The 12,178-nt window shown below is 55.9% G+C and overlaps 1 protein-coding gene across 1 annotated transcript; it reads left to right on the top strand.

The window, feature by feature from the left end:
- Positions 1-8,084: 8,084 nt before the first annotated feature.
- LOC128820889 (uncharacterized) lies at positions 8,085-12,178 on the top strand. Its single transcript, XM_054001729.1, has 12 exons — positions 8,085-8,137; positions 8,460-8,607; positions 8,853-9,040; positions 9,128-9,265; positions 9,541-9,655; positions 9,829-9,969; positions 10,164-10,340; positions 10,474-10,629; positions 10,789-10,890; positions 11,137-11,239; positions 11,512-11,568; positions 11,858-12,178. The coding sequence occupies exons 1-12, from the start codon at positions 8,103-8,105 to the stop codon at positions 12,055-12,057; spliced, it is 1,560 nt and encodes a 519-aa protein (XP_053857704.1). The 5' UTR covers positions 8,085-8,102; the 3' UTR covers positions 12,058-12,178.

Here is a 12,178-nt window from a genome sequence, read left to right on the forward strand (position 1 = left end):
TGCCCTGCATGTCAACCCCAGCAGAATGAAGGGAATATCGATATCAACTCTAGTTCTTCCCAATCTTCAAGAGACTCCACAAAGAACTCGGACCAATCCCACCTTCCAGAGAAGACGTCGTGTCAAAAGTCATAGCAGGACAATCATTTGGTCTGCTAGCTTGTAATGCTGTGTTAAGGAAGTGCTATAAAAATTCTGCTTGTGAGAATTGTGGAAAGCAAGCTGACATAGTGTTACCTTGCAGTAGTTGTGGAAAGAATTTTGTTATACAGTGGAACCACTTGCAAAATGATCATGCTTTGTGCTCAGACTGCTGAGATGTCATTGTTAGTATTACCTTTGAAGAACCTGGTAGAGCATTTCTGAACCTTGAGCCAGATCAGCCTTTTCCAGAAACATGGATACCAGAAAATATTGAAGGCTTGTATGAAGCTTTCTTTTGGCATCTTTTAGCCAAGGCTTACACTGTTGTCTTAGCCACAAAAAGAACTCAAGCTCTTAGCCTGTGGTGTTCATTTTGCCAGTTAGGAACAAGAATTACAAAATTCTTGTTTCATTTGATTACAGGGCTGTTAGGACTGACAAAACTGTCCTTGGAGAAGACAGCATGGATTAACATCCAACCATGAACAAATATGTGGGTTACCTGGGCCAATCAGACAGGGCAAAAATCATTCTGTTTATCACTAGCTACCCCCCTCTGATCCCTTTTGTACTTGCTTAATCAGAGTTCCTTTGAACAATCTCACAGAATTCAGGCCTTGGACAAAAAGTAAAGTATATCCCAAGCCTGAACAAGCAGCAGATGAGTTTTGTACTACCGCCTGTTGTTGTTGTTGTGGCAGGACAGGAACAAAGAACTCCAGTTCAGAAGTGAGAAGGAAAACTGATTTATTTCAAATGCACCACTCTCTTTAGAGAGAACATTGTGCAGACAAATTTCATTGGTCTTAAAGTAAAAACATCTCACACCATTATGGTGCTCTGAATGATGCACGGTGGCAGAATATATCTATAAACAATATGAACAACAAGAGACATAGTGAATTCTTTACATTCTTTTCCAACTCTCTCCCAGGTCCAGCCTGGTAGAAATCTCTCTTTTTCTCTCTGACTGAACTGAGAATATCCACAACAATGAAATGAAACAAAAGATGTTCCAATTAATTGCTGCAAACAACTCAACATTTCGACCAACCCTCCTAGGGTCCCGAGCATTCTTAATTGCAAAAAGGACTGAATGTTACAGGTATAAAAAGAACCTCAGGAGCTTGACATGTTAGGGTCTGCTCCAGGAAATTACTGTCTAGTTTTTGGATTTCAGAGAAAGGACATTAGCTCCGAAAACCTTCAGGCATTCAAACCAAGAAGTAATAGTACTTGCATTGCCCCTGGATCCCCTTGGTACAACAACATTCCTGCTGTTTGTGACAATTGGATTTGGCCTGTTCCATGGTTTAGGGCCACGGCACAGATGTAACCTCCAGGAGTATTCCTCATTTGTGGGGATCGTGCCTGGCCTGCCATACCTGCTAAAGCAGCAGGAGGACCGTGTTACTTTGGCAAATTAACATCATTTGCCCCCAGCATCCAACAGGTACTCAACATAAGGCACAAGTCTCAACGTGCTAAGCGTAGCGTACACCAATTAGAATTAGGACCTGGCTGTAGAGATGATGTTCAATTGTGGGGACGACCATCTGTCATTTTAGCATCAATTTTTGCACCAAATTTTGCACCAAATTTTGCTTCTGCCCGAGCTTTTGAACTAATAAGACCACTGGCTTCTTGGACAGGGAAACAAAGTAATATCACCTCCAAAATATTAAGTGAGCTCACCACTGACGTTGACAGTAGACGACAGGCTGGATTACAGAATCGTGCCGCAACTGATTTCTTGTTACTGGCTCAAGGACATCGCTGTGAGGATTTTGAAGGAATGTGTTGCATGAATCTTTCTGATCACTCTGATTCCATTCACAAGAGACTTTCCCTACTTCAAGAGAATATGAAAAAGCTTACTATTGTTGAAAATCCTTCTGACAAATGGCTCAAGGAATGTGGAATTAGTGGATGGCTGAAAACCTTCTTGATGGAAGGAAGTAGAATCCTTCTTGTCACTTTTGCTGTGCTTATTATCTTTGGCAGTATTTTTTTGTGTAAAGAAAACTTTAGAATCTATTACAAATAGAGCCTGGGTTGTCCAGAAAGAAAAAGGGGAATGGGTAGAGGAATTTCTCGTGGAACCAGGGCATGATATCCTAGATGATATTTCTTTGCAGGAAGGTACTGGCAAGAGCATCCTGCGGGAACAGGGCTCTGGGCTCTGGCTGGAACAGCCTGGTTTTGCTGCCCTGACCTGAGGCACGAGTTGAGGCAGGTGAAGAGGCAGCGGGCAGCTTGTGTTTGTAGAGGGCCTGGGGCTGCACCTCTGAACCTCCACCTGGAAACACACTTGGGGGAATATGAGCTACAGCTGGAGTGCCTGTCCTGAAAGGACCTGAAGTCATTCAGCCTTGCCAGCTTTTCTTAAGAGTGTGTTGGTGTTCCCCAGGAAAGCTACACGTTTGGGGAAATGCCTTTGGAGGAAAGGGGCTTGCTTCTCAAGGGAAGTGCTTCCCAGGGAGGCAGGTGCAAGTGTCCCCCTTTGTCTCTCTGTGGTCCTTTCAGTCTTTGAGGCTCATTGCACTTGGCCGAGGGGCAGGGCAAGGGAGAAGGCTGTGAAGAGCAGGTTTGGCATCCGCCTGGACCTATGGAGACCAACCCAAGCACCTGCAGCAGGGTGTGTTCCCCCCTTTGGACAGAGGTGTGAGCAGGAGCGCCTCTGTCCAGCCACGAGCCCCAAAGCTCTCTTTGAGAGCTGTGAATTAAAAGGCCTTTATGCACACACTTTTCACATCTTCCCTGTCTGCTGGGTTTCAACTCTTGGCAATATGCATTTGCCTCTTGCTTGGTGGAAGCTGCTGTGGCCCAGGGCCAGCACAGAGCTGGGCTGTGTGGACCACGCAGCGTGGAGAGTCTTGTTTGATCTTGGTGTGTCCCTGGCCTCAGAAAAGGCAGGGAAGGTTTGCCTCCCAAGGCGTCCTGCTCATTGGCTCTCCCTGTGCATCTTGGAGAGAGCAAGGTAGGCATTTCTGGCAGCTGGGCATCAGCAGGCCTTAAAATGGGGCTGTGTTGTGGAGCGAGCCCAGCTGAGATACCCTGAGAGGAGCCCAGTGCTCCTTGCTCCCCTGTGCTGACACGTGAGCGTTTCTCTGGTTTCGGGATGACCCTGGCTGTGTCAGGGGGTGCTACGTGGACACGAGACAGCCGGTCCCGTCCCGCTGGGTCCCAGCAGTGCCTCCCAGCAGTCCTGCATCCACGTCAGGATGCTGGCCAAGAGAGGTCCTGGAAGCTGAGGCAGCTGATTTTAAGCTGGTGCAGGTGCCTACAGGTCAAGGTCAACGGTGTTCCCTCAGGATACAGCAGTCCTGAGGGGTCTCCCTTATTCAAAGAAATCGGCAGACAAATGCACTGTCTGCCAAAAGCCCTTTTACTGACCTGGCAAGAGGGCAGGGGTCTGCACCCACCGAAATGTTTCTCCACCACCTATAAATTTCAGGGGGTTGATGTAGGAATTGTATCAAACATACCATCTGTGATAAACTATGGTAACTTATTTGTTCATCAAAAGAATTAGAATATTAAAGGGGGAAATATAAAATTAAAGTATAAGGGATCAGCTTGCTTGTTAGGAGATAGGGGAAGCATCTGTAAGGTTGGGAAACAGGAAGCACCTGCTACAAACCACGAGGCATAGGCATATTGCAAGGCTATAGACATATTACAAAACGCAAGACCACAAGTATGATTATTCACCATTTAGGGAGCTTTTCTTAGCTTGTTTTTGCAGACACAGGCTAAAGGATGTTGGGGGATGGCTGGAGCTGATTGTGAAATCAGCGACCACCGGGCGGCGGCCAGCGAAGTGGACGGCGTGGGAGTGCTCCGGGTACGCCCATCACTGTCCGGAGCCGATTGTGAAACCAACGATCACCTGCCTCGACACAACGCAGAGACGATGCAGAGGGATGCTCAAGCTACGCCCACCGCTATCGCAAGAGACGCGAATAAAGAAACCTCCAAGAAACTATAAAAGAGACTGAATAAGGGGAGTGGGGCGTGGGGCACTGCAGTGTGGGACACAGGAGGGGCGGTTTGGAGACCCCTACCCACCCAGCGCTGTTTTGCTTGCTACTGCTTGCTGTAATTAATAAAATTTTAATTGACCTCAAAAGGGCTGAATCAAATTATTCGCCTCAATTTATCACACCATCCATCTTTACACTGCTGAGGTGATTCGATAGGCAGGGGGTTAGAAATACATTGTGTCAGATTGCTGTACTTGAAGCTGATGTCCAGGCCCTGGCCAGGAGCCGTCTCCATGCCCCAAAGCAGCACAGTCTTCCTCACGGCTTCCCTGCACAGGGCTGACTCCACACTTGCCCTTAGTTCTTCTGCTAGACTACGGCTAAAGCTTTTTGTCAAGTCACTCTCAGGTCAAGTTAGGCCTGCCAGCTTTTTCTTATGCTAACTGCTGCTAAGTACTTCAGTATGTCTGTGCTCATTACTTGTTTACTCCTGTGAATTGCTTGTGCTTCCTTCTGTCAAAGGCCTTGTTTCCTTGCCAAAGGTGCCTGAGGCCACCCGCTCCTTGTGGCAGCAGTTGCTTTCCTGTGGAATGTTCTACCTCCCCGAGAGTAAAGAGGGAGCTGGAGAAAGAGCTTGCCAGGCTGCTCTCCATCCTTCCCCAGCACTCCTGGTTCAGTGGAGAAGTCCGAGCTGAGCACAAAGGTGCAAATGGAACAGCCGTGCACAGGAAGGCTCGGTGGGAAGGATGATGCAGGAACCATAGGCCTGGCAGCCTGAGCTTGCTCCAGGGGAAGGCCTTGGAGCAGATCCTCCTGAGTGCCATCCCACGGCACCTGCAGGGAACCAGGGCATCTGCTGGAGGCTGGGAAAGCTCTGTGGAGGGACGGGGACAGCTGGGGCTCCTGGCAGGGTGTTGAGGGCTTCTGTGCGGGAGTTTGGGGGGGTTGTTGCTGGTGGGGTGTTGGAGAAGGAGTTGTGTGGAAGGTGAGAGGTCTAGGCTGGAATTGGAGTCAGTTGGAAGGCAGCATCTGTGCTTTGGCACAGCTTTGGTTAGGGAGGGCAGAAAGAATATCTGTGACTTTTCCTCTTCATGCTCCTGATTCTGCTGCAGGGAACAAGAGGAGAGAGCTGCACTTTACTGGCCACTTAGATATCTGTACCAGGGGGAGGATTCGCCCTTTTGCCATCTACTCATTTCTCTGGGCTAATTTTGTACCACTGAGTGGACTTTGATTTCTTGAGAGCTTTTATTCCTTAAGAGAATTAGGATATTATCATCCCTTCATAGAAAACCAAAGAATGGCCCTTGTTTTTGCCCTTTTTTGTGTAGTGTTAGGTTCTGTGAAGTGACCCTCAGTGGATGAGGTTAAGGCAAATGAGTTGCTGCTTTGAGATGGGAAGCAAAATTCCAAATCTTCACCTCCTCAGGCCATCCCAATTAATTTGGGAAGCTTGCAAATTTTTGGAACTACTTGAGTTGAACAACAGGAAGGAAAGCTTTCCTGAAGTGAGGATTCTTACTTGCCAGATTCTTCCGTGCCTTGGCCACTAAGGTGTTTTTGTGCAGAAGGCAAGAACTTCAATGAGAAAATAATTTCAGCATGGAGTAAGAGCTTCTGACAGAGACCAAGTGTTGCCAGCAGTTGTTCCAGGTGCTCCTGCCAAGAGCCCCTGCAGGCAGGAGCGCAGCCCCCAGTGCACGTGGGCTTTGGCTCCCTCTGGCACAGAAGCCCCCAACGGGCACAGGTCTCTGGGGCAGGAGAAGGGCACCAGAGCTGCCAGGGCCCGGGGGGTGGCAGGTCTGCTTGGGCAGGGACTCTGCCACACCTGCTGATGTCAGCGCTCCCCGGGCCCCAGGGGTCTGAGCAGCATTGGTGCCCTGGCCCACACGTTCCTAGTCTGTGTCACACCCGCGGGTTTAGGATGGCCACCAGCCGGGACGTGTCCCAAGGAGGCCGTGCCAGCTTCTGTGGAAGGCCCCGTGCCCTTCCCAGCACAGCTGCGTCGGCAGCCCTGGGGGCTCCTTCTGCTGCCCTGAGCCCACAGAGCAGGGCAGCGTTTGCTGATGGTTTCAGCCGTTCCTAAAGACCCTGTCGGGCTCTCTTAGACACTTGGGGTGAGGAATTCTTTCCAACCTGAGCCACTTTGGGTGGGTCAGGGGCGGCCCCAGGGCAGGGGGCAGTGTGTGCAGGGGCCCTTTGTGACACGGTGCTGCGTGGTCACCGTGTCATGGAACGGGACAGCGTGTCCAAGGGCCCTTTGTGACACGGGGTGACATAGGAGCTGGCGGTGACAAGACCACGCCAGAGTGCTTGGAGCACGCGACGGGACAGGACGGGACAGAGCGGTGCCGTGAGGAGCCCCCGCACAGCGCACTCGTTCGTGTCTGACCCGGAGCTTTTCCCAGGCGTTATTCCTGCAGCTGACCTCGAGGCCAGACCACAGGACTTGGTGACCTGTGGCCTTCCCGAGGCTTCTCTTCTGCAGGTGCCCTTGAGGGCAGACCGTGGGACTTGGTGCCCCAGAGGCATCTCCCATCCCTGCCACCGGTGCCCTCGAGGCCTGACCACAATCAATCCTTGACAGGAGTCTCCTGTCCTTGTGGCAGCAGCCCTCAAGACCAGAGTGCAGGACTTGCTGTCCTGTAGCCTTCCTGAGGCTTCTCTCTTGAAGGTGCCTTCCAGGAACGACTGCAGGACTTGCTGACTTGGAGCTTTTCCGAGGCATCTCTCCTGCAAGTAGCCTCAAATCCAGTCACTGCCATGGAGCAGAGACCCCTGAGAGGGCCCAAGCTGGCCTGGGTGCAGGAGGAGGAAGAAGGCCCTGGAGCTGCCCCAATAGTGGAGATCAAAGAGGTGGTGCGGTTCAAGACTCTACAGGAGGGTGAGTGGCAGAGCTGGGCTTAGGGTTGGTGCCTGCAGCCAGCTTGGCGCCATTGCATCCCATCCCAATGCATCCCATCCCACGGCATCCCATCCCATGGCATCCCATGGCATCCCATCCCATCCCATGGCATCCCATCCCATGGCATCCGATCCCATCCCATGGCATCCCATGGCATCCCATGGCATCCCATGGCATCCCATCCCATCCCATGGCATCCCATGGCATCCCATCCCATCCCATCCCATCCCATCCCATCCCATCCCATCCCATCCCATCCCATCCCATCCTCTGGGGACATGCCCACGGACAGGACAGAAGAGGGGCCGGGCAGACACCCCGCAGTGGCCGTGCTCCATCCCCTGGGGCATCCCGGGGCTGTCCCTGCCTGGGGAGCTCAGGGCTGGGCTGTGTTCTCCGGCCTCTCCCGCAGCCCCTCAGCTCTGGCTGCGCTCGCTCTTTGCCAGATGCAGCCGTGGACCGCACACAAGAGCAGGACCCCGCCCGTGGCCTCTTCCGCAGAACAGTGGAGGTACCTGCAGCCATCCCCACCTGGGCTGGGCCTGCTGGCACCGCTCAGCCGAGCACCATGCTTGGAGCATTCCGTGGAACATCCCTGGCTTCCTGCCCTTCTCCTACACCTGGTTTGCAAATTCATTAAGAGGATTCAGGAGGAAGAGCCCAGCACCATGGGCAAAGGGCTCAGAGCATATTCACACACCTTCAAAACCAAGACCTCTGCTGCCCTGCTGGATATGCTCGTAGAGGGCGGGTTTTGCAATCCAAAGCAAATAAGCAGCCTGTGGCCAGGGTTTGATCCTCCCAGGAATTGCTTGGCCTCCCAAGCCACGCCCGATGGTCACTGGAAGCCTTTGAGGCCATGGCAGTGTGGTGGGAAGGGAAGCACTTCTCTGGGGAAGCTGGGGACATTCCTCCCTCTGGCAGCTTTCCAAGTCTCCCCGTGCCTTCTCCAGGTGCCCGCCATGGTGAGGTACATCCACGAGTGGCTCATGGACAACCAGTTTGCTGAGCAGAGGCTGAAGAGGGCCCTGCTGGATCTGACTGAAGAACAGCCTGCTGATGTAGTAATGACGCTCCTGTGTGTGGCCCCATCCTGTGACAGGTATGGGGCCACCTGCCCAGAGGGCTCAGGGCTCCCCAGCCCATCAGCCTGTACAGCCTGTGCCAGGTGTCTGATCAACAGAGAGTCCCCAGAGCCCTCTGGCTGCTCCCTTTGCCAGCCCTGGCACCTCAGCCCCCGAGCCTGCTGCCATGCTCCCTCGCTGCCCCTCAGGGGCCTGTCCCCACAGGCCTAGGCTGCCTGGGCGCTGCTGGCGAGGGGCAGTGGGCAGAGGCAGAGCTGGCAGCCAGCTCAGGTCCCCGCTGCTGCCCAGGCCACGGTGCTGTGTCCCAGACCCCGCTGAGACAGAGCTCTAACCCCGCAGAGCTGCTTTCACCATGTGGAAGAGCATCATGTGCTCGCCCAGGACTGCCGAGCCAGTGCAGCTGATACTCCTCGATGTGCTGGGGAGTTGGCCAGAGCACAGCACGTTCACCTGTGATGGGGGCAAAACGGGTGTCTTTGTCCTGGCTGTGAGTTTCTGCAACTGGCCTTTGCTGGCCCCAAGGCCACCTGCCCAGCAGCTCTCCATCCTCCTTGCCCCACTGCATCTCCCTGCCTCAGGCGCTGGGCTGAAACCTGGCCTCGGGGCAGCTTCAGGGGCACCAGGCCCGCTGCTCCCCCTGCGTCTCTCCGGGCCTCTCCCTCCCGTGCTCGGGCCCTGCCACACGGACACCTCGGCACTGAGCGCTGTCTCGAGGGGCTTTGTCCTTTGCAGGCAACTCTGGTGATGTGGAAGATCCTCCAGGTGCCCTGTGTCCCACAGATGGTGACGGTGTATTTCCCCCACCTACTTGTGCATCTGCTCTTCCAAGTGTTCTTCAGCACTCTGGATATGCCAGAGGAGGTCGATACCTTCTGGAAGGGATGCCAGCAGCAATACGGCCTTGCCACCAGCCCCAACAGGTACTCCATCCCACTCCTCTGTCCCTGCCACATCCCTGGGCAGGAGCCAGTGCTCCCAGCGTGACCTGGGCTTTGCTCTGCACGCAGGTTTGCAGTGCGGACCCTGAAGTCCCTGCTCTGCCAAATGGAGCACGAGGATGTGGTGCTGGCAATGGAACGCAAGCGTGGCTGGGACACGCTGCTGTGTGCTGACACCCACCACTATGCCGTGGGTCTGCTGGCCAGGTGAAACCCCCTTCTCCCCGCTGCCTCTGACATTTGTGCTCTGTGCCCAGGGTGCCCCACACAGTCCCAGTGGTCGTGGGCCAGAGGGCCTTGTCACCAAGGCACAGCCAAGCAGACTGGAAAAGGCTGGCAGAGGAGGGTACCCACAAGGAGCCGCCTCCCAAATAGCCCAGGGCCCCTTGCAGGATGCTGGGGAAAGACCAGACCTCTGTGAGTCTGTCCTGGGAGAGGTTTGTCCCCCGGCCCAAAGTCTTGGTTACTTTTTCTCCTGCCAGGGAGATATCCCGTGTCTCCATCCCCTTGTGCTCCCGGATCGCTCGCTACCTGCTCCAGCTGCTCAACACACTGGAGCCACGCTGGGAGCTGCCCGCCCTGGCGTTCCTTGTGGAGGTGAGCCTGATGGCCAGCGCTGCCTCGCTCAGCTGCCTCCCAGCTCTCTGTCCTCTCGTAGCCGCAGCTGCCTGGGACGGGTGCCCGCGCCCTGTGCTGCTGCCTGGGCCCAGCCCTGTGCGGTTCCGGGCTCCTGCCGGCCGGGTCCCCTGTCACTGCCCTGTGCCTTTCAGGTCCTCGAGTGCCTGAACTTGAGTGGAGGCAGTGCTAACAGAGTCCTGCAAATCTTGTCAAGGCACCTGCACAGCAGGTGCAGGGACAGGCGTCGCCTGGCGCTCAGGGCCCTTCTCAAGCTCATTGACAATCCCTCGATGGTGAGAAGGGGGCAGCGGCTGAGGCTGCGCTCGGGAATGCAGTCGCTTGGGCTTTGCTGGGCTTTAGGCACTGGGGCAGCTGCTCCCAGCTCTCCTGCCTCCTGCTTCAGCTGCCCAAGTGCTCCGCAACAGCCCTTTGGCCTCTAGGCCCTGCGGCAGCAGGATGGCGTTTCACAAACTTGTGTTCCGCACAGCGTGAAAAAATGTGGAGCCTGACTGAAAGTCTTGTGGAGCTCCTGTGCGACACAGATGGAGAGATAGTTAGCATGACAGTCACGCTCCTCAGCTTTATCTCCCGGGACAAGGACATGCTGATAGGCAGCTCCATTGCACTGCAGCTGGTTGAGGCGCTCCTGCCACTCTTTGACCACGTAAGGCTCGCTGCCTCCAGCCACAGCCACTGGCTGCTGCCCGGACACTTTGTGCCCTGTGGATTTCCAGGCCTGAGCCAAGCTGAGCCCCATGCAGCCGATGCTCAGGTCTTTTTTTCTTCCTTTCATACAGGACAATAGCCAGGTGCAGCTGCTCTCCATCCTGCTCTTCCAAACATTGGTGTCTCTTCCACTGGAAAAGGGCAAAAAGGCCCTGAAGACACACGCGCGCCAGAGCCTGCTGCCACTCTTCTTCCACTGCCATGATGAGGATGGGCGTGTGGCACAGGTGAGGACTCGTGGGCTGCTGCTGTCCCCCTGGGAGGCGGCTCAGCTGTCTCCTGCCCTGGCGCCTGCTGGGCTGCAGCCTCCTCCAGGCCTTGGCACAGGGTCACAGGTCCTGCGCCCTGGGCTGTGGGGCCATCTCCGCGTCTCTGCTGCTCTCCAGGCTTCTCAGGAAACGCTGCTTTGTGTGGCCCAGTTCCTGAAGAGGAGGGATCTGGAAAAAGTGGTGAAGAAGAAGAAGCTGTGGAAGTTCACCGAGTGCCTGGTAAGGATGGTCTGGAAGTGCCAGCCTCAGGCTGGAGAATCCCCCTGAGCGCGGTGCTCAGTGTGCGGGGCTGGCAGCTGTGCCCCTGCCCGCTGCTGCAGCCAGAGGCGGCGCGGGCTCTGCTCCAGGCTCCTGTGGGCCCGAGCTCACGGCGGTGCGGGCAGGGGAGGCTGGGGCTGGGCGCAGGGAGTGCCCGGTCCAGGGGCTGAGCCCGCGCCAAGCCTTCCCTCCTGCCGCTCTCTCCAGCTGGCAGACGACAGCAGCAGAGCGGCCGAGCACCTGCGCCAGGCCATGCCCTACCTGGAGAGCCCAGAGGAGCCCCTGCGAGAGGCGGCCATCAGGTTCCTGGGTGAGCCGCGAGGCCGGGCTCCCTCCCCGCCCCGCCGCAGCTCGGCCCCAGCCCCGCCTGCTGCCCCGGCAGCGCCATCCGGGCCCGGCGGGGTGGAGCCCCGGCTGGCCTGGGCGCTGCTGCCGCCCTCTCGCAGCTGTGCCCTTGGGCGGCAGCGTGCGGCAAGGGCCCGGCTGAGCCCTGCCGGGCCAGGAGGCCGTGTGGCCACAGGGCTGGCAGCGCCGCTGGCAGGGAGCTGTGCCGCTGGGCCGTGACGGGCTGTGTGTTGGCAGGGATGGCCGGGCGGCAGCTGAGGGGGAAGAAGGAAGAGCTCCAGCTCATCTGTGAGGGTGAGTGAGGGCAGCGGGCTGTCAGCGGGGGCTGGCGGGGGAGCGGCAAGCCGTGCTCCGGCTGGGCAGGGCTCTGCTCCCTGTGCGGACGAGGGGCGGCGTGGGCAGAGCACACGGAGATTTCAGGGCCACCTGGGGGATTCGTGGCCAGCAGCTTCGGGCTGATCCCGTTTGTCCCTTATCCCTGCTGGCCATGGCCGGAGCCGGCTGGGATGGCCCTGGCAGGGAGGTCTCCTCGGGTCCCCTCAGATCCGGGATCTGACCATGGCTCTGTTGCTCTCTCTTTCAGCCCTTGAAGGCACGGCAAATGACATCAGCGTCGCCGATGGAAGCCTGGCAATTCAAACATTGTACATCCTCCAGGCAGTAGAGAGAGCTGGATATTCCCTCTTGGACAGCCTGCATGATCAGCTCCGCAGGGCATGGAGGACACGGCCTCGTCTCTTGGGGCTCGGCTGGCTGCGCTGCCGGAGCTGTGCAGAGTGTTGATCCCAGAGGCTCTGTCTGCTGGGGCCACCTGAGCCAGCAGGAATGTTTCATTTGTTTAAGGTTGTTCTTTCCTTCTTTTGGCTTTTCTTTAGCATTTAAATATAGGATGTGTTGTAATAGA

The sequence above is a fragment of the Vidua macroura genome, chromosome 32 (genome assembly GCF_024509145.1).
Source record: "Vidua macroura isolate BioBank_ID:100142 chromosome 32, ASM2450914v1, whole genome shotgun sequence".
Lineage (NCBI taxonomy): Eukaryota > Metazoa > Chordata > Aves > Passeriformes > Viduidae > Vidua > Vidua macroura.